Raw genomic sequence first — 19,380 nt, forward strand, 5'->3', positions numbered from 1 at the left:
CCATGGGATTATGGTATTTTTCCAATGATCCAGGAAAGGCTCATGAGTGACACTCATTTGAAGCTTGTGATTGGTGGGCTGGAGCTGAATCTGTGACACACTGTGGTTGGTAACTATCTATCAAGCACGGCAATGCACCACTTTGGGCTAATAAAAGGATCCTGGTTTCCCTCCTCATGGGTCATTCTGGATGGTTTCCTGTGTACCCACAAGCTTTTTGTTAGAAGCTTACCTGACCTTTTGACTATCAAATGTTAAGACAGACTGGACTTGTTAAAAAGTCCTGTCCTAGGAGAGATCCCAGAGGCCAGAATATCAACATGGTGGGAAGTGAGAAAGTGAATGCATACAGTTGGACCCATGAGCAAAAGAAGCCCATCATGGGACCCAAGCAAGCCATGGTCTGTCATTTGATGTGAAGCATGGAGGGATTGGGGCTCTGGATGAGATGGCAGCATCTTGGGAGTAAGAAAAGGGGGAATCCCAGTCTCAGTCAGTGGTTATCAATGGGGACCATGGTCCTTGCATCTTTCCCTGTGACCTGCATCCTGGACACAATGTGCAGCTCTCTAAGAGGTGTCATGTGGGGCAAGGGTCATGGCCTCAAGAGATACACTGAGGTGGATTGCTGGCAGTAAGACATTTATTGAAATTGTTAATAACTCCATGAGCAGACAGAGAAGAGCACAGTCAGGCTCTCAGCACCAGAGACACACAGAACGACCCAGGTTCAGAGGAGAGGGTATCAGAGCTCACATGGCAGAAGCTGGGGTTATCTTCTTATGTCTGTCCAAGAATGGTCATGTTTCACATCACAATCCTGCAGCCATGAGCTCTGATTCCCAGAGAGGAAGGAGTTGGTATGCAGATGTGCGCTCACCAATGACTACTCTGATGTAAACTCACCTGCCTGGTGAGAGATCATATCACTGAGAAGTTTGTTAGCTGGGGAGTAAGAGATAATGTCTCACAGGAGCCTGTGGGTGAGCCTGAGAGGGAAAGGACAATTGTCCAAAGTCAGTTTTCTCTGTGTACCATTTGGGTCCCCAGTAATCACATCCAGGTCACTGGGCTGGGCAGCAGGGTCCATTTCCCATTGCATCAACACACTAGCACACAGTATTGTTTATCCGTTAATATGTAATTAGAAATACTTTACATAAGACCATTTTAGAAAATGTTAATGACCATGATTTATCACCTTCAACACTGACAGGCTCCCCCACCCCATTTTTAAGGACACAACATTTCATTGGAATAGAACTCACAAATTAGGCTAAATTAGGCTGACAACCAACTTAGGACTCTGCCTGTTTCTTGCTTGATTAGGGTAGGATTGCAAATTTCTGACACATCCATGGCTTATATGTGAGCTCCTATCTATCAAACTGAGGTCCTCCTGCCTATGTCCCAGTCTTTTCTGACTGAATAATCTCTCTGCCTCTTTATCCTGACTCTCATAATAAACTTCCCAGCAGCCCCTCAGCTGCCCCTTGGGATGACAGGCATTCACCTGGCTAGGGTTTAGGCTTTACTCTGCTGGCCTGTAGGAGAAGAAACAGTGTCAGTGTGTCAGCCATGCTGACTCTCCATCCTGCCTCTCAGCTGTTCTCTGTGTTCAGACAACATGAGGGGCCCAGAGCAGCAAACAGCTCTGCTGCAGCCAGGCAGGGACAGGTCTGAGAATCCCCAAGACCTGAGGCCAGTGATCAGCTGACCTTCTGTACCACACAGCAAGTCAGAGGAATGACTACTAGTGTACTGACCCATGCCCTGTCTCCCTTCCTTCCTGCTGCTCTGACCTCCTGACACAGCTCTGCCTTCTCTGCTCTGCACTCACCATGTCTCCATTTTGCCTCCCTGGAATCTGGCTCTCTGAGTCTCCCTCTCAGTGCAGGCTGCTGCTCCCTGCAGATTCAGCTCAGGGTTTGATCCCAGTCAGACTTCTGCTGTCTCTCAGGCTGCTGCTCTCCCTCCTCTCAGTTCTACTTCCTGTAATGGAGGGCTGAGCCTGTCTGAAACCATGGGATGCACATTTAAATGTTTCTCTGTAAACCTCCATTACACTCCACCATCCATGCATCTCTGTCCTCATCCTGGAGTCTTCTAGTTCCCAGGGCTTTAAATCTGCTCTGACCCCAGTACACACTTGGCCTGTGTTCTGTGTACAAGGTCTTTGGATCCCAGTGGCCTACAGCTTTCTATGTAACTGCTGATGGCTTGAAGTTTTGATTCCTCTCTGTGCCCTTCTTATGTGCTGGGATTATTGTGTCCCCCACTGTGTCCCCATATTTGTTTCTTAAAATAATTATTTATGCCAGGAGACAAATCATTTAGTTTTACAAAAATGTCATTGGAATTAGAAAAAACTGCATTGTAACTTTAATTGTGTGTGTGTGTTTTGCAGGGACTTAATATATAAAACTTTGTATTCTACATATATCATTACATTTATAGTTTTTACATAATGTTTTTTAAAATTTACATTGGACAATTCATTTAAACATGTGTATATTTGCATATGTGCACACACTTGTGGATAATAGAGGACAACCTTGGGCATTGTCCTTTAGGAGGTGTCCTCTCTAGAGTGTGAGACAGGTCAGTCATTGGTCTCACCCACTAGGTAGGGCTGGCAGTACAGTGAGTCTCAGAGATCCTAGTTCTCTGCCTGTCCAAGCTTCTGACAACTCTTTATGTGGCTCCTGGGATGATGCTCATGTCCCTGTTTGTGGGACAAAGACGTCAACTGAGACACTTCATTGGTGTCATAATTTTGCTCAGGAGAGTTAGTTAGGTTTCTAGTGTCCAAATCTTTTGCTACTTGTAGTTTTAGGCTCTCCCTGCACATTTCTGTCTGTTTGAGGGTCTATTACACACCTGCTCTTAATTTCTATTTTGATCCCTCATGCCCAACTCATAGAGGTGTCTCTTCATTAGGTGTCACTTCCTGTGAGAAGTGTGTAGTCCCTGAATGCTGGTCTAACCTAAGACCTTCTTCAGCAGCCACAGCTCTTTCCGAATGAGCACTCAGCCCCTGAGGCTCCCGTGAGCCTCCTTGGATTCCTCAGGAGCAGGTCTGTGTTCATCTGCATTTGCTCCTCTCATTCCCAGCTGGTCTGGAAGGACAGCAGCTCCAGGGATGCAGGCCTTGTGGAGTTCAGACCCATTTCCCTCCTTCTGTTCTCTTTACTGTTCCCTGCACACACCTGCCCTTCTCCATCCCCCACAACTGAGAACACTCCCAGTGGGAAGCTCGGGTGAGGCCTGTCCTGGACCACTTACCTTTGCTTCCAGCACAGGATGATCATGAATCCACAGATGGGGATTATGGCCACAGCCTTGACTATGATCATCATGACCATGACTCTCAGGATCAGCAGTGAAGGATCCCTCTGTCCCCCTGTGTCCTCCAGGCCAGCTGTGGTGACTGCAGAGGTGATGATGGAGGGGCTCCTCATGGTGGTCCTGAGTGCTGGGGAAGGATGAGACATGAGTAGACCCTCTCTGGATGAAGGATGGTGGATGAGTGTCACATCTTGTCTCCTCCATGTGATTTGAGATGGGGAACAGCTGTCAGATGTTCTCACAGAAAGGGGAACAGTTAGTAATTACTAACAGTTATTAGTTATGAACTAATAATTAGTTCATAGAGACTTTGCTGCTTGAGCCTTAGAACCTGAATTTGGTCCCTAATATCTACATCAAGAACCCAGTAAAGCGGGCATGACCTTTAATCCTAGCTGGAGACAGAGGCAGGCAGATCTCTGTGAGCTGACAATCAGCCTGGTCTATGTGTCAGGTTCAACACTAGATAGAGAGTGGAGTGAGCTGTAATCCTAGTACTGAGGAGGTGGAGACAGGCTTGTCCCTGCTGCTCACTGGCCAGGCAACCTAGACTCCATGGGAAACTTGAAGCCAGTGAGAGAGCCCATTTCAAATAGTAAGATGGATGAGACCCTATGCTCTCCTGTAGCCTCAACATGCATAAACAAATATGCATACACACACGCACGCACGCATGCACGCACGCATGCACGCAAGCACGCACGCATGCACAGACACAAATAAACACACACAGATACAAACACACAGACACACATATACAGACACACACACAGATACAAACACACTTGCAAAGAGACACACACAGAGACACACTCAGACATAAGGACATACACACAGATGCACACACAGCAATACACAGGCACACATACACACACACACAGAGAGCGATTGAGAGAGACAAAGAGAAAGAAACAGTGAGACTTAGAGACATATACACACATCTTCTGACTTAACAGACCCACATGTTCACACACACTGAATTCACCAAAATGTATAACAGAAAAAATATAATTTTAGCCGTATATGTATAGCTCAGTCCAGGGCAGAACACATCCCTTTGCTTTATAAATATCACTAAGGATAATTTCCCCAACACAGACCTATTTGTGAATTCTAGAGCAGAGGTTCCCAACCTGTGCACCACTGACTCACAGGGATTGCACACCAGGTATCACCCATGTCAGGTGTTTACTTTGTGATTAATAACAGTAGATAATTAAGTTATAAAGTAGCTCTTATGTGTGTAGCCCCCACACCATGAGGAACTGTATGACAGATGTGCAGCATCAGGAAGGAGGAGAACCACTGAGCCAGACACACACAGGACACGGCTCCTGTCTCTCTCTGCCCTGAGGCCGGGCAGCTGCTATCTGACTTTACATCATGACAACATGGCAGCTGTAGCCTGCACACATAACTGTGCTGTGGGCTTCCTCTCAGAGGCTGACTTTAGTACAGTCAAGAGCCACCTCTGCATGTGGTGGCACATGCTGTAATGTCCACACTCAGGAGGCAGAGGTGAGGCAGATCGCTGTGAGTTAAGGCCAGATGGGTCTACATAGTCAGTATTAGGACAGCCAGGGCTGAATGCGCTGGTGTCCTCACATAAAATAAGTAAGTAAGTAAAGCAAGCAACCAAGCAACCAGAAAGATATAGGTAAGTTAAGAAAAAAAAATATCCACAGAGCAAGGTCATCAGAAGCAATGCATTCACAGAGTCCCTGCTTCTCTAAGGCCATGTGCAGGATTACAGAGTGACTATGCTGGGCCTTAGGACGCCCATTGCAGAGTACTGCAGTTACTTCTGCATCACAGGGCCTGGAGGGATCAGAAGACAGAGCTGCCACATCATGAAAATGCAGACATTTTATTATTCATTTTCTAATTACTGAAGAGCCTGGGGAGAGAAGACAGATGTGTCCTGGGGTGCTATGGGGGCAAATGAGAAGCTGTGGTGACAGGTGGCAGTTACAGTTAGACCAGAGGACACCAGGACCTTCAGTGGCCCCTACTATATGTTCTGAGCGTAGGTTGGAGCTGTGTGGAGATGCTGCATACAGGGACCAACAGGACCAAGAGTCAGCTCCATGCTGGAGAAGTTCATCCACCTTGAGGTCATGGGGTGAAAGTGGGCAGGACAGTAATTAGATTTGGAAGAATAAGGGTGTGATTTATGGGGTAGGACACATGCTGAAGCCCAGAGTAGGATGTGGTTCTGTCAGAGCAGAGAATGTTAGACCACAGCAGAGGAGGCAGCAAACCCTTGTCACAACTACAAGGAAAGATGCTGTTGGCAGCGGTGTGGGCAGAGCCATGGTAAGGGAATATGAAAGCAACTCAGAGTTGTGAAGTCTGAGATGACATTTAAGGGACAAAGCAGCCACAGGTGTCAAAGCCTGAGCTAAGTTTGCTCACCACGGGTCACGGTGAGTTGTGTCCCAGAAATAGACTGCAACAACATCATGCCTTCTGTTGTTTGCAGAAAAACTTGGCAGAAGTATGTGGTCTGGTCAGTCTCCTTCAAGTTCAGGATTCTGAGGACTCCGGATGTCTGACCCTGTGTCCAGTTCAGGATGAGCCGGTCCTTGAAGTGCTCATGTATGAAGGGTGGTGTTGATTTGTAGATGAATTCTCCATGGTAGTCCTTCCATCTCCAGGCTATGTTCATGTGTGAATTCTTGGCCAACTCCCAGGGGAAGTAGAAGGAGAAGGGGAACTCGATGGAGCCGCCCTGGACTCCAGAGAGATGTGCTGGTTGGTTGACCCCATAGTCATTTTCTCTGCTGTATGCTGCTGAGTTTCCTGAGAAGAATGAGAACAATCTGAAGCCACTGCATGGATGGAAAGGACAACCCAGTGCATTCTGGACTGTCATCCACAGGCAGAGGTGAGACACAGGAGAGGACTGTCCCTATGGCTGGTGGGACAGGAAAATGAGGGAAGGGTCAGGTTGGCTTCCTCTAAGGGAAGATTTCTCTCGGTACAGAGAGGCCTGGTTGGCCTTTAACAGACTACTGTCCACATGATAGCCTACTCTTCTGAGCTCCACTGTCCCTCTTGTGATTAAGTCCCTGCTACTGAGGTCCCCACCACTTACCTGTCTGCAGACATGCTGCTGTCAGCAGAAGAAGCAGGATTGGAGCCATGGTCAGAGTCTCTGCAGGTCATGAGAACACCACAGCTACAGGCAGGAGAAAACACTTAGTGCAGCAACACTGGGGTGCTCAGGAATTCAGAGAGAATCAGGGTAAAGAAAGACAGATCCCCAGACCTTCTTCAGGGGAAGCCTATGTGGAGATAGGCTGTCTGAATCTCCACCTCCTTGGGGCCAGCAACTTCCTTTAATGATCTGGCTTCTTTTCTCATGTGCAGTAGATGTGCTCTTGTGGTCACTGATGAGAAGGTTGGCCCTTAGTAACTGGGACCCACAAGGACCCAGGAACTCATTCCCGGCCCAGAGTACTGGTTCCTTCCGGTCTGGGCCAGAGCACTGAGCAGATCTTGGGTGGCAGCTCTGCCCCCAATCTCTAAGAACCCAGAGAAAGCGGGAATCCTGGGTGCTCTAACTCAGGCAGTATCTTGTCTGAGCTTGAGCACTGAGCAGATTTTGGGCCCCAGAACTTACCCCAGTAGTTAAACCCACCCCACAAAGTTCTGATACATCCAAGATAATAGAAAAGACAGGCTCCAGTCAGGGACAGGGCAGGTAGGACTAAGGAGATACAGATGGCAAAAGGCAAGTGCAAGAACATAAACATCAGTAACCCAGGGTACTTGGCATCATTAGAACCTAGTTTTCTCACACAAGAAAGTCCTGAATTTCCCATATCACTAGGAAAGCAAGATTCAGATTTAAAATCACTTCTAATGATGATGATAGAGGACTTCAAGAAGGACATAAATAACACTCTCAAAGAATTTGAGGAGAACACACATAAACAGGTAGAAGCCCTTAAAGTGAAAACACAAAAATCCCTTAAAGAATTACAAGAGAACACAACCAAACAGGTGAAGGAATTGAACAAAACCATTCAGGACATAAAAATGGAAGTAGAAACAATCAAGAAATCACAAAGGGAGACTACCCTGGAGATAGAAAACCTAGGAAAGAAATCAGGAGTCACAGATGCAAGCATCACCAACAGAATACAAGAGACAGAAGAGAGAATCTCAGGTGCAGAAGATATCATAGAAAATATTGACAAAACTGTCAAAAAAATCGCAAAATGCAAAAAGTTCTTAACACAAAACATCCAGGAAATTCAGGACACAATGAGAAGACCAAACCTAAGGATAATAGGTATAGATGAGAGTGAAGATTCCCAACTTAAAGGGCCAGTAAATATCTTGAACAAAATTATAGAAGAAAACTTCCCTAATCTAAAGAATGAGATGCCCATAAACATACAAGAAGCCTAGAGAATGCCAAATAGACTAGACCAGAAAAGAAATACCTCCTGTCACATAATAATCAAAACACCAAGTGCACAAAACAAAGAAAGAATATTAAGTGAAGTAAGAGAAAAAGGCCAAGTAACATATAAAGGCAGACCTATCAGAATTACACCAGACTTCTTACCAGATACTATAAAAGTGAGAAGATGCTGGACAGATGTCATACAGACCCTAAGAGAACACAAATGCCAGCCTAGGCTACTATACCCAGCAAAAGTCTCAATTACCATAAATGGAGAAACCAAGATATTCCACGACAAAACCAAATTTACACAGTATCTTTCTACAAACCCAGCATTACAATGGATAATAGCAGGAAAGCTCCAATACAAGGAGGGAAATTATACTCTAGAAAGAGCAAGAAAGTAATCCTCTTCCAACAAATCCAACAGAAGATGGCCACACAAAGATAACTTCGCCTCTAATAACAAAAATAACAGGAGACAACAATCACTGTTCCTTAATATCTCTTAACATCAATGGACTCAGTTCCCCAATTAAAAGACATAGGCTAATGGACTGGATACATAAACGGGACCCAGCATTTTGCTGCATACAGGAAACCCACCTCAGTACAAAGACAGACTCTACCTTAGAGTAAAAGTCTGGAAAACAATTTTTCAAGCAAATGGTCCTAAGAAACAAGCTAGAATAGCCATTCTAAAATCTCCTGCCTGAGAACACAAAAGGAAGGACTCACGGCTCCACCTGTATATGTAGTTGAGGGTGGCCTTGCCAGGCATCAGTGGAAGTTGACAGCCTTGGTACCTGAAAGTTTGGATTCTCTAGTGTTGGGGAATTTCAAGAGCAGGGAGATGGGAATGAGAGGATGGTGGGAGCACACCCTTATAGTAATTGGAGGGGGGTAAGGGGTTAGGCATCAGTGGAAGTGGAGGGCCTTGGTGCCTGAAAGTTTGGATTCCCTAGTGTTGGGGAATTTCAAGAGCAGGGAGATGGGACTGAGAGGATGGTGGGAGCACACCCTCATAGTAATTAGAGGGGGGTAAGGGGTTAGGCATCAGTGGAAGTGGAGGGCCTTGGTGCCTGAAAGTTTGGATTCCCTAGTGTTGAGGAATTTGAGAGCAGGGAGGCAAAAATAGGAGGATGGTGGGAGCACACCCTCATAGAAACTCCCAGAATTATATGGATTAGACATGACAGAGGCAAGCAGCCAGAAGACTAGATTCCAGAATTCAAACAAACAATTATCTTGATACTAAAATTTGTTTTGAGAATTGTATATTGCAGAATACATAGCCTTGGTGTATCTACTCATCAGGCAAGCTGAGCAAACCTGCTCGAACCTTTGATGTCCTGGAATTCTAGCCGGATGCAGTGAAGACAGTGTCAGAGGATTATCAATTTATTCTTCCCCCAACCCCTGTTCTAATATCTCAACACCCATAATCAGCTTGAAGAAGTTAATGAAGAGTCGGCGCCCCTATTCCCTGAGCTTGGGGACTGAGGTGGTTAATACTGGGCTATCTTTCTAGGGAAAAGTAGTGGTTTTGGTGGAACAGGGAGGATTAGCTAGGATTTACTGCATAGCCATAACTTACTGGTAGAAATATGTATAATCGTGATTAAGATGAAGTTATAATTTCTTAAATGGTACAAAATTTACTTTGATTTCAAATTTAAGGTTTTTATTAGTATGAGCTTCTTATTAATATAAAAGTGAGATGAATATTGTTACTATCATAGGCATTATGCCTGTATAACACATTTAGGAATATAAGGCTTAGACCCAGTCCTTCTTTAACTTTTTAAACTGATTTGAGATGGTTAGCCTGTGAGTTAAGGGCCTATAGCAAATTCATGGCTCTGAGTTTATTGTTAGGGAGTTTTCTGTATTTTCTTTAGAAATAGCTGAGAGGAGTTAAGAGACAACAGTACAGATTACCTTACATGGATAGTTGATTTTCAAAACATCAGAAATCCACAGAATTGACGTTACAAACATTTCTGTATTAATGTTCATTTTGATTAGAGACCTGTCTGCTCCTGACAGCTTCCTGTCTTGGATTCTAAGAAGAAATTGAGCATCTTTGGAGTTATTCCAATTGTGGTGAGACAGCCACTAGGCAAGAATTGCCTCTTTCCATCTACACACAAAATACTGTCCAGAAAAGGACACACTTGCAGAATAGTCGACTGATTTTATCTGCCAAGACAGAGTAATCAGCCCTTAAAAATTCTGCATCACTAGGTCTGTCAGACAATCCAGACCCAGAAGGCTGAAGATTGGATGCTCCAACATTTTGTACTATAGGGACTGTCCAGGTGTTCAGCGGTCTCTATAAATTGGGTATGTTTTAGAAGCTATACTTTTTGCTTCTCATAATCTCAGTTAGCTCAGTCATTCTGGATTTCTGATGGGGTTGAAAACTTATAGTCTCATAGACAATCCTTGGTATTTACTTTCAGAGAAAAGATTTGAGAGGATGGTTTTCAGCTGACATTCATTCTAAAGCCATGAAAAAAAGCCAGGTTAGAACTAAGTCTTTTATTTAGGAGAGATGACTGAGGTTCTGCTTAGTCAACAAAATGATGGACTGGGTATTAGGTCTATTTTACACCTTACTGACATAAATTAATATAGTTATGCTCCAACTGTATTTTGAGAGAAAAGTTTTATTTAAACAGGAATGGTGATATGTACGAGGAGCTAAGGTGGGAGGAGTACAGAGAGAAGGAGTAAGGAGAAGAGGAGGAGAAAAAGAGGAGGAGGAGAAGGAGAGGAGGAACTAGGTGATGAGAGAGAAAGAGAGAGGGGACCAGACATGGAGGCGGATGTTCACATGTCTCCGCCAGTCAAAGATAGTTGATATTTCTAGATTGGGTATTAGGTTACTCTTCTGATTGATATTGAGCATTACCAAACTTATAAAGCCTTTGGTTAACATTAAAAATATTGTATAAAAGCAAAAAGGAGAAGGGGGTATGGGATAGGGATTTTCTAGGGAGGGAAAATGGGGAAAGGGGTTGGCATCTGAAATGTAAATAAAATATCAAATAAAAAATAAAAAAAGAAAGTCAGCCCCTTATACCCAGCCCTATTATTGATTAGAAGACATGGCCTTGTCCTCCACATGCAGGGCTCCCTTCTCTTCCACCTTGACCTTCTGCCTTGTCTACTCTGTTCGATTTCCTAAGTGACTTGTAATCTCTGTCTCCTTTCTTCTGTATTTCCTCTATTCCTTCCCTCCCCTTCCTCAATATCTTTTTCATTCTGTCTCCCACCATGCTGGCTGTCTGACCTCTCTCTAATAATCTTACATAATGATGTTGTCAGTGTCCAAACCACTTCAAACACAATGAACAAGGCTGAGATGAGGAAACACATTCAGTCCCTGGCCCTAGCATGGTGAGCACCCGCCCCTTGTACTGCTTCCCCCACATCTATGCTTTGCCCATTCTTGCCTTCAGAGACCTTTCACAGAGCCCAGGCAGAACCAAGGCCTTGAGGATCCCCTCCACCTTGCCTTGCTCCCTGTGGCACAGTCTCCAACTTCCCTGGGCTCTTGGACAGTGACTCTAAATCTTCTCCAGTTTCTAGTGGATCCTTTCTATCTGCCCTTCCCATCATAACACTCACTCAGAAGAGGATACCAAGGACCAGAGGAGCCTGGCACTTGTCACGTGACGGCCACATGACTGATTGACTAGACTTCATTCACATTGAGTTCTTGGAGTCTTCCATTCCACACAGAGACTTCAGTCGTCCTGCTCAGTGCAGCATCTGAGGCGGCTCTTTCCACAAAGCGCTTGAGTGACTCCCTCTAGTCATGGTCATGCCAGAATCTTCTTTTGAGTAAGTGTGCAAAGAATGCACAGAGCAGCCATGTGTCACTCGTGACATAAGGCTTGTGATGTGGCTGTCAGTGGACACCGCTGGCCTGTGACTTGGTTGGGGACATGAAAGGTTTGGGTGGAGGCTGTAGTGGCCTCAAGGCTGGTTCTAAGGAGGTTCATCCTAACCTTCCCCAGACACAGTCCCATCAGCTCCATGAATGGCAGGAAGTGACATCAATCTCCCTGAATGACATGCGCAGAGGCAACTTCCCATTTCCTTAGCTTTCCTGGCATTGATCACCTTGTCCACACTTCCCTGCAGCTGGCTATGCAGCCCGCCCTCTCCCATATCTCCTTCTTTTTTTCTTGCTGGACATGGAACCTTGGATTCTGTGCATTCCAGGCAAGGAAGCACTGGACCAGATCAACATCTTTAGCCCCAATATGGTCTGCTAGGGTTCCCTCCTGGTCGTGAGTCCTCACCTCCAGATTTCATCTGCCTTTCCCTTACTCTCTGGGGTGTCTGTGTAAATGGTGACTCTATTGTTAACTCATATATGAAGATTCTGGACCTGACATGTCATGTGCTGGAACACAGCATTTTTACACAACAGGTTCTGGTGGGTTCTACAGGATCCCAAATGCCCCTTGTGTCCTGCTCCAACTCTGCCACCTACTGGCTCCTTAATCCCAAGGCATGAGTTCTGTTCTAGTTTGAAGTCCTGAACTCTGTTGAATCTCCGTGGGGACTCTGCTTTGGGGTGTGATTCTGCCCTGGATGCTGTCATCAGTCTCCTGAAGTGTCATCCTGCCTCCCCAATACCAGTGACTGTGCCCTGCAGCCATGATGCTTTCTCAGAGTGGTACTTGCTGTGTACTAGCACAGGGTTTTGATGTGATTACCAGGATATTTGCATACCATGTGACCATTGGGTTTTTCGGACTACTGTGTTAGAACCTGGGTGCCGCTCAGGCACATGTATGCCCTGCCCCCAATAGATTGAATAGAAAATGTAATTTAAACAACTAAAACCCTAGGTGGCCTAGGCATGGTGGTGCATGGCTTTAATGCTAGCATTTGGGAGACAGAGGCAAAGGAATGTGAATCCCTGTGAGTTTGATGCTAGCCTGGCCTTTATACACAGTTCTAGAGCAGTAAGGGCTACATAGAGAGATTGTGTCTCAAAAAACCAACAACAAAATATTAAAGTAAGCAAACAAACAAAATCCAAACCAAACAATAAAAACCTACAAATGAATGAAAACCCCAAGGTGTATACCCATGTTCAGTGGTTCCTGAGTAGTAATGAAGGGCAGCCCTCTAGACTGCACATACATAAACTCACACTTACTTGTACACACATGCATGGTCCTCAGACACAAGTCATGCGAGGATCCTTTCACAGCTCATCTGCCACCACATGTCTGCCCATCTTCATCCTGAGTGAACCCAGACTCTGGCACACCAGGCTCTGGGATTCTTCAGCTTCTGGTGTCTGACAGTGTCTGTAGCTTGCAGACTCTCTGATTTTATACCCAACTGGCTTATTCCATGACAACAGTGGGAGACAACAGGGTGAGCCCTTCCTCTCTGAACCCTCCCATTCCAGACACATCCCTCAAACAGCACATACTGCAGTCTCCATGGGCCCTGACACAGCAGACAATCTCATGATGGAAACTGCATCTGTTCTGTTCCTGTCACACCACCTATACACCCTCCTTGATTTCTCTCCCCCAATGAGAACGCACAAACACCAGATGGAACCTCTGAAACTTGACCAGAATGGGCCTTACATAGAGTAGGGGAGATGCTAGAGAGGGTGGCAGAAGGATGCTGGCTGTGGTACAGACAGGATGCTCAGGCTGCAGCTGCAGCTTTACAACAGCACAGTTGCCCTGCTGCCATCTGACCTGGTGTTTCTCCATAGGATGACATCATCATCATTAATGTCCCTCTTCTGGTGCCCAGCCTCAGCATGAGAACCCATAGCACCCTTCCCAGCAAAGTAACCAGGAAAGGACTCTACACTGTGTCCTAAAGGCCCAGTGAGTGTGATTGGGGACCAGCCCAGTCTCCTCTGTTATGATGTCTGCCAACTTCTGCTGATAGCCAACGACAGAGGCATTATATGTAAATCACTGAGTGTGTGGTCACAGAAACAGAGAAACTTTCACTTCTCACTGTGTAATGTTAGGTATGTAGCTTAAAAACAAAACAAAACCACATCAAAAAAATCTGTCCACCCCCCATCCCCCCCCCCAAAAAAAACCCCAAACTGAAAACTACTACTAAGCCAGGCATGGTGCTGGAACACTTCACCCCATTTTGTAGGATGCACAGCAGAGGCGTCTCTGAAATTGAGGCCTGCCTTGTTCAGCAAAGAAAGGTCCAGGACAGTCAGACCTGTATAGTAGAAAGGCCCCTTTCTCAAAAACAAAAACAGAAACAAGAACAAATAAGAAAAACCCTAAAGTATTGATAATCACAATTTCCTAATGTAAATAAGGAGAGGAAACTGGTATCATAATCAAGTCCTCGTCTCCAACAGTAAGGGAACCAGCAGCTGACCTTTCTTCATGACCTGTCTTCACTGCTTTGCTAAGCTTTGCTGTTGGTTTCAAGACAAAGTCTCAGGTAACACAAATGGCCTCAAACTCAAGGGGTAGTAAGGACAGCTTTTGTTTCAGTGGTTCTCAAGCTTTGTAATGCTGGGACAGTATTTCCTCATACACTACCATATAATTACGTCATTGGTATTTCATGACTGTGATTTTGGGACTCTTATGATTATAATATAAACATGTGATATGCGGGACATCTGATATGCGACTCCTGTGAAACAGTCGTTCTACCCTCAAAGTGGTGGTGACTCACAGGTTGAGAACCAGTGCTCCAACTGATAATCCTCCCATCACTACCTGTCAACAGTGAGATGACAGGCATGTTATGATGTCTGATTTCCTCTGGCACTTTGTCTTACTGACCAGCTCAGTCCAGGGAACACACATCCCAAACACTGCTAGCCGGAGCAGAAACCAGTGCCTGCTCTCCAGCTGGACCATAATGTCCCCTTTGGGTGATCAGAGACACAGTCTGCCTAAGTGTGTACAACCTGGGATTCTGTACCTATGTGATGGTGAGAATTTTGGCTCTGTGCTAAGTATTTTTGTTGGTCTCTTTGTGTTTTTTCCCTTCTGAACAATGGAAAAGAACGTGGGAAACCACATAACCATTTGAGCAACTGCATTAAGGCGTCTTCTTTGTGTGTAGCTGCCTGTGGCTATAAACTGACAAACAGAATTGTTTAGATGACTGGACAGACCACCAGCATGACATCATGCTGTGTGAGCACTTCAGGGATGCTCAGAGGAAATACCACCCCAGCTCCCATGCTCACTGTGGCCATGAGAGCTGCTGAGTTCAGCCTCAGGAGGCTTGGATGCCATCACAAGCACAGCAGACACCTCACGGCTGCTCTGGGACACTTCACTTTATCATCTCATGCCTTGGTGACTTCTCCATGGTCCCAATTATTTCCACATTGTCCCATGGGATTATGGTATTTTTCCAATGACCCAGGAAAGGCCCGTGAATGACACTCATTTGAGGCTTTGTGATTGGTGGGCTGGAGCTGCATCTGTGCCACACTGGATCTATGGCTCACTGTGATTGGTAGATCTCTATCAAGCAAGGCAATGCCCCTCTTTGGGCTAATAATTAAAGTTATGAAGTTGCAGTGATATATGTTTATGTGTGTGTGTCCCCATAACATGCTGAATTGTATAAATGATTTGCAACATTATAGAAGCTGGAGAACCACGGAGCCAGACACACACAGGACACGGCTGCTTTCTCTCTCTGCCCTGAGGCCAAGCAGCTGCTATCTGACTTTACATCAGGACAACATGGCAGCTGTAGCCTGCACACATAACTGTGCTGTGGGCTTCCTCTCAGAGGCTGACTTTAGTACAGTCAAGAGCCACCTTTGCATGTGGTGGCACATGCTGTAATGTCCACACTCAGGAGGCAGAGGCGAGGCAGATTGCTGTGAGTTCCAGGGCAGATAGATTTACATAGTCAGAATTAGGACAGCTAAGGCTACATGCTGATGCCCTGACATAAAATAAATAAAATATAAAATAAATATGTAAATAAATAAATAAACAAATAAAGCAGATGAAAGAAAAAATAAAGAAGTATTTAAGTTAAAAAAAAATCGAGAGAGGGAAGCAGAGTCAAGTTGTGGGTAGAGCCAAGGTAAAGGAACATGAAACATAGCTCAGACTTCTGGAGCCTGAGAGGACAAGCAAGCTAACCACAGGCATCAAAGCTTGAGCTATGGTGTCTCACAATGTGTCACAGTGAGTTGGGTCCCCAAAATTGACTGCCAACTTTTCAATCCTACGGTTGCTTGCAGAACATGGGGGAAGTATGTGGCCTGGTCAGTCTCCAGCAAGTTCAGGATTCTGAGGACTCCAGATGTTTGACCCTGTGTCTATTTGAGGATGATCTGGTCCTTGAAGTGCTCATGTGTGAAAGGTGAGGTGGATTGGTTGATATATCCTCCAAGGAAGTCTTTCCATTTCCAGATTATCTTCATCTGCAGATCCTTGGCCAACTCCCAGGGGAAGTAGGAGAAGGGGATCTCAGTGGAGCCTCCCTGGACTCCAGAGAGGTTTGCTGGCTGGTTGACCCCAAAGGCAATTTCTCTGCTGGCTCCTGATGATAGATGAAAGCATGGGGAGAATCTGAAGCCACTGCAGGGATGGAAAGGACAACCCAGAGCATCCTGAGCCTTCATCCACAGGCAGGTAGGGACACAAGGCACGACTGTCCCTTTGACTGGTGGGACAGGAAAGCAAGGGGGAGGGTTGGGTTGGTCTCCCTCTGAGGGATGAGCTCTCTCTTGGAGCAGGGAGGCCTGGCTGGCTCCTCTAGCAGACACCTGTCACAAGACACCCTCTCTTCCAAGTCCTGATGTCCCCTCCTGTAGTTAAGTCCCTGCTGTTGAGGTCACCACACTCACCAGTGTGTAGACATGCTGCTGACAGCAGAAGAAGCAGGATCCAAGCTGTGGTCAGAGTCCCTCCAGCAGAGCCTTCATGAGGGGAGTATGCCTGGTCTAGGGACATTGGGGTGCTCAGGAGTCCAGAGAGAATCAGGGTAAGGTGAGACCGGTCCCCAGGCCTTTTCACGTGGAGGACTGAGTCGGGGCAGGACCTCTCCATCTCCACCCTCTTGTGGCCAGCAACTTCCTTTATTGATCTGCCTTCTTTTCTGATGTTGCAGGAGATCCACCCTTCTCGTCAATGACAACATAACTGGGCGCCTGGGCCCTGCCCCCATGATGGCTGGGAGACATGGCTGACACCTGGGCATGGCTGGTTCTTCTCTCTTCTACCTTGACCGTTTGCCTTATGTTGTCTTTTTCAATCCCTAAGTGGCTTATAATCTCTGTCCTCTTTCCTCTGTATTCCCTCTGTTCTTTATCTTCTCCTTCCCAATCTTTTTCTCACTATGTCTCCCACCATGCTGGTTGTGTGAGTCTCTCTTTAATTACCCATTTAAGGCTGTCAGTTGTGCTCACCTCAGACACAGTGAGGAAGGAGGTGATAACGAAACACACTAAGTCCCCTGCCCTAGCACAGTGACCCCCTTACCCTTCTCTTCCATCCCTCTTCCTGCCTCCCATCTACTCTTTGGCATTTTCTTGTCTTTTAAGGACTGTTCACAGTGTGCAAACAGAACCATGGTCTTGTGGACTTTCTCTGCCTTAGCCTGCTCACTGCTGTACACACCAACTTCCCTGGGCTTCTTGGTCAGTGATTCTAAAGCTACTCCAGTTTCTAAAGGAGTCTTTCTACCTCTCCTTCCACCACCACAATACACACACACACACACACACACACACACGCACACGCACACGCACACGCAGAGAGAGAGAGAGAGAGAGAGAGAGAGAGAGAGAGAGAGAGAGAGAGAGAGAGAGAGAAGAGAGAGAGAGCATACAAGGCATCTTTAACAGCCGATTAGCATCCACGACTTTACCCAGTCTTCATCCTGAATAAACATGACCTCCTTCAGATCAGGAGGATGTCATAGAAGCTTCTTGCACCTGAACATGCAGACCCAGAACTAGAAGGGAACAGTCATAACTTCTGCTAATCTCAGGATGATTTCCAGCGTTTAGACTTGTCTTGATCTCAGTCTTGCTCTGAACTGACTACCCAAGTAGCTTGAGTTTCTGATCCCACTTTTATTTAAAAGTGTTATTATTTGCATGAGCCAACAGAGGACAGCACAGTCAGACTCTCAGTATCAGAGACAGACAGGATGACCTGGGCTCTAAGGGGAAGACATGAGAGCCCACATGGCTTCTTAGAGTGTGTCACATACAATCCTGCATACAGGAGCTCTGACTCCCATTCTGTACACAGGAGGGGCTGTAATATGCAGGCTGTGTGCCCTCCATCACTACTTTGATGAAAACTCACTTTCTGGTGAGAGATTTTGGCACCAGGAGGTCTGTTGGCCGTGAATAACAGGTGGTGTCTCACCAGGAGCCTGTGGGTGATGCTGAGAGGCAGAGGACAGTTTTCTCAGTGTACCATTTGGGTCCCCAGGAATCACACACAGGTCACTGTGCTAGGCCACAGTCTCCGAGTCCATTGAGCTATCTTACTGGGATACACTCTTTTGTTGTTCATTAATATCTATTTTTAAAATACACCAATTAACATAAATGTATAAAATATTGTGACCATGATTGATCATCTTGAGAGAGATCTACATGGTTTTTTATATCATGGCCTCTCATGGGCTTGGAACACACCAATTAGGCTAGACTAGGTACACAGTCAGCCCATGACTCTGTCTGTGTCTTGCTCATTCAGGGCTGGATTACAAATTCCTGCTACATCCCTGGTTTATAATGTGGCTGCTCCGGTTCACACTCAGGTCTTCCTACTCATGCACATCACTCTGGCTGCATCATCTTTCTTACTCCTTGCATCCCTTTCATAATAAACTTTCCTAATGGTCCTCAGCCTGCCTTTTGGGATCACAGGTGCTCACATGGCTGAGGTCTAGGCTATGGTTTGGCCAAGGTTGTCCTTAAATTTGTTATGTGTTCAAGGATGATCTCAAACGCCTACAAATCCCACTGTCTGTGCCTCTCATCAGCTGGGATTACAGGTGTGCACCCTCCTGCCCCTTTGTCTCACGGTGGACAAAGAACCTCATTTTCTGTCCGTGACAGGCAAGTAAGCACTCTACCAGATGGACATCTGAGGCTCAGTGTGGCCTAGAAGAATGTCCTGGCCATGAGTACTCACCTCCAGATTTCATCTGCTTTACCCTGTCTGAGGTCTCTGGATAGAAGGTCACCTGACTACTAACCCATCTATGGAGGGGCTGGACCTGACAAGACTGTGGTAAGTCAGCTGCTGGACCCCCAGCATTTTTTAACACAGACTCTGTTTGGTTCTAAATGATGCCAGCTGCCCATTGTTCACTCAGCTGCCTCAGCTGCACTTGCTGCCACCTGCTGGCTCTTTAGTCCCCAGTCATGGGCTCTGTTCTTTGGACAGGAAGTCTAAGGTTTTGGTGTGGACATGGGGCTGTTGCATATCACAGGACCATGGGGAGTTGAGACTGCAGTGCTGGAACCTGGGGGATGCTCAGGTCATAGCACACGTGTCCCTACCGACCCTACACACCTGAGAATAAGTATGTAAGCACTGTTTAAAAATTATAACCCAAGCTGAGCATGGACATAC

The 19,380-nt window shown here is 46.0% G+C and overlaps 1 protein-coding gene across 1 annotated transcript; it reads right to left on the reverse strand.

Moving 5' to 3' along the window:
- Positions 1–1,531: 1,531 nt before the first annotated feature.
- On the reverse strand, positions 1,532–6,611 carry LOC143438245 (paired immunoglobulin-like type 2 receptor beta-2). Its single transcript, XM_076923942.1, has 4 exons — positions 6,446–6,611; positions 5,764–6,150; positions 3,286–3,475; positions 1,532–1,544 (listed from the first exon to the last, which is right to left on the reverse strand). Exons 1-4 carry the CDS (start codon positions 6,492–6,494, stop codon positions 1,532–1,534), a joined length of 639 nt encoding a protein of 212 aa, XP_076780057.1. The 5' UTR covers positions 6,495–6,611.
- Positions 6,612–19,380: the final 12,769 nt, after the last annotated feature.

This window comes from Arvicanthis niloticus, chromosome 24, assembly GCF_011762505.2.
Source record: "Arvicanthis niloticus isolate mArvNil1 chromosome 24, mArvNil1.pat.X, whole genome shotgun sequence".
In the NCBI taxonomy this organism is placed as follows: Eukaryota; Metazoa; Chordata; class Mammalia; order Rodentia; family Muridae; genus Arvicanthis; species Arvicanthis niloticus.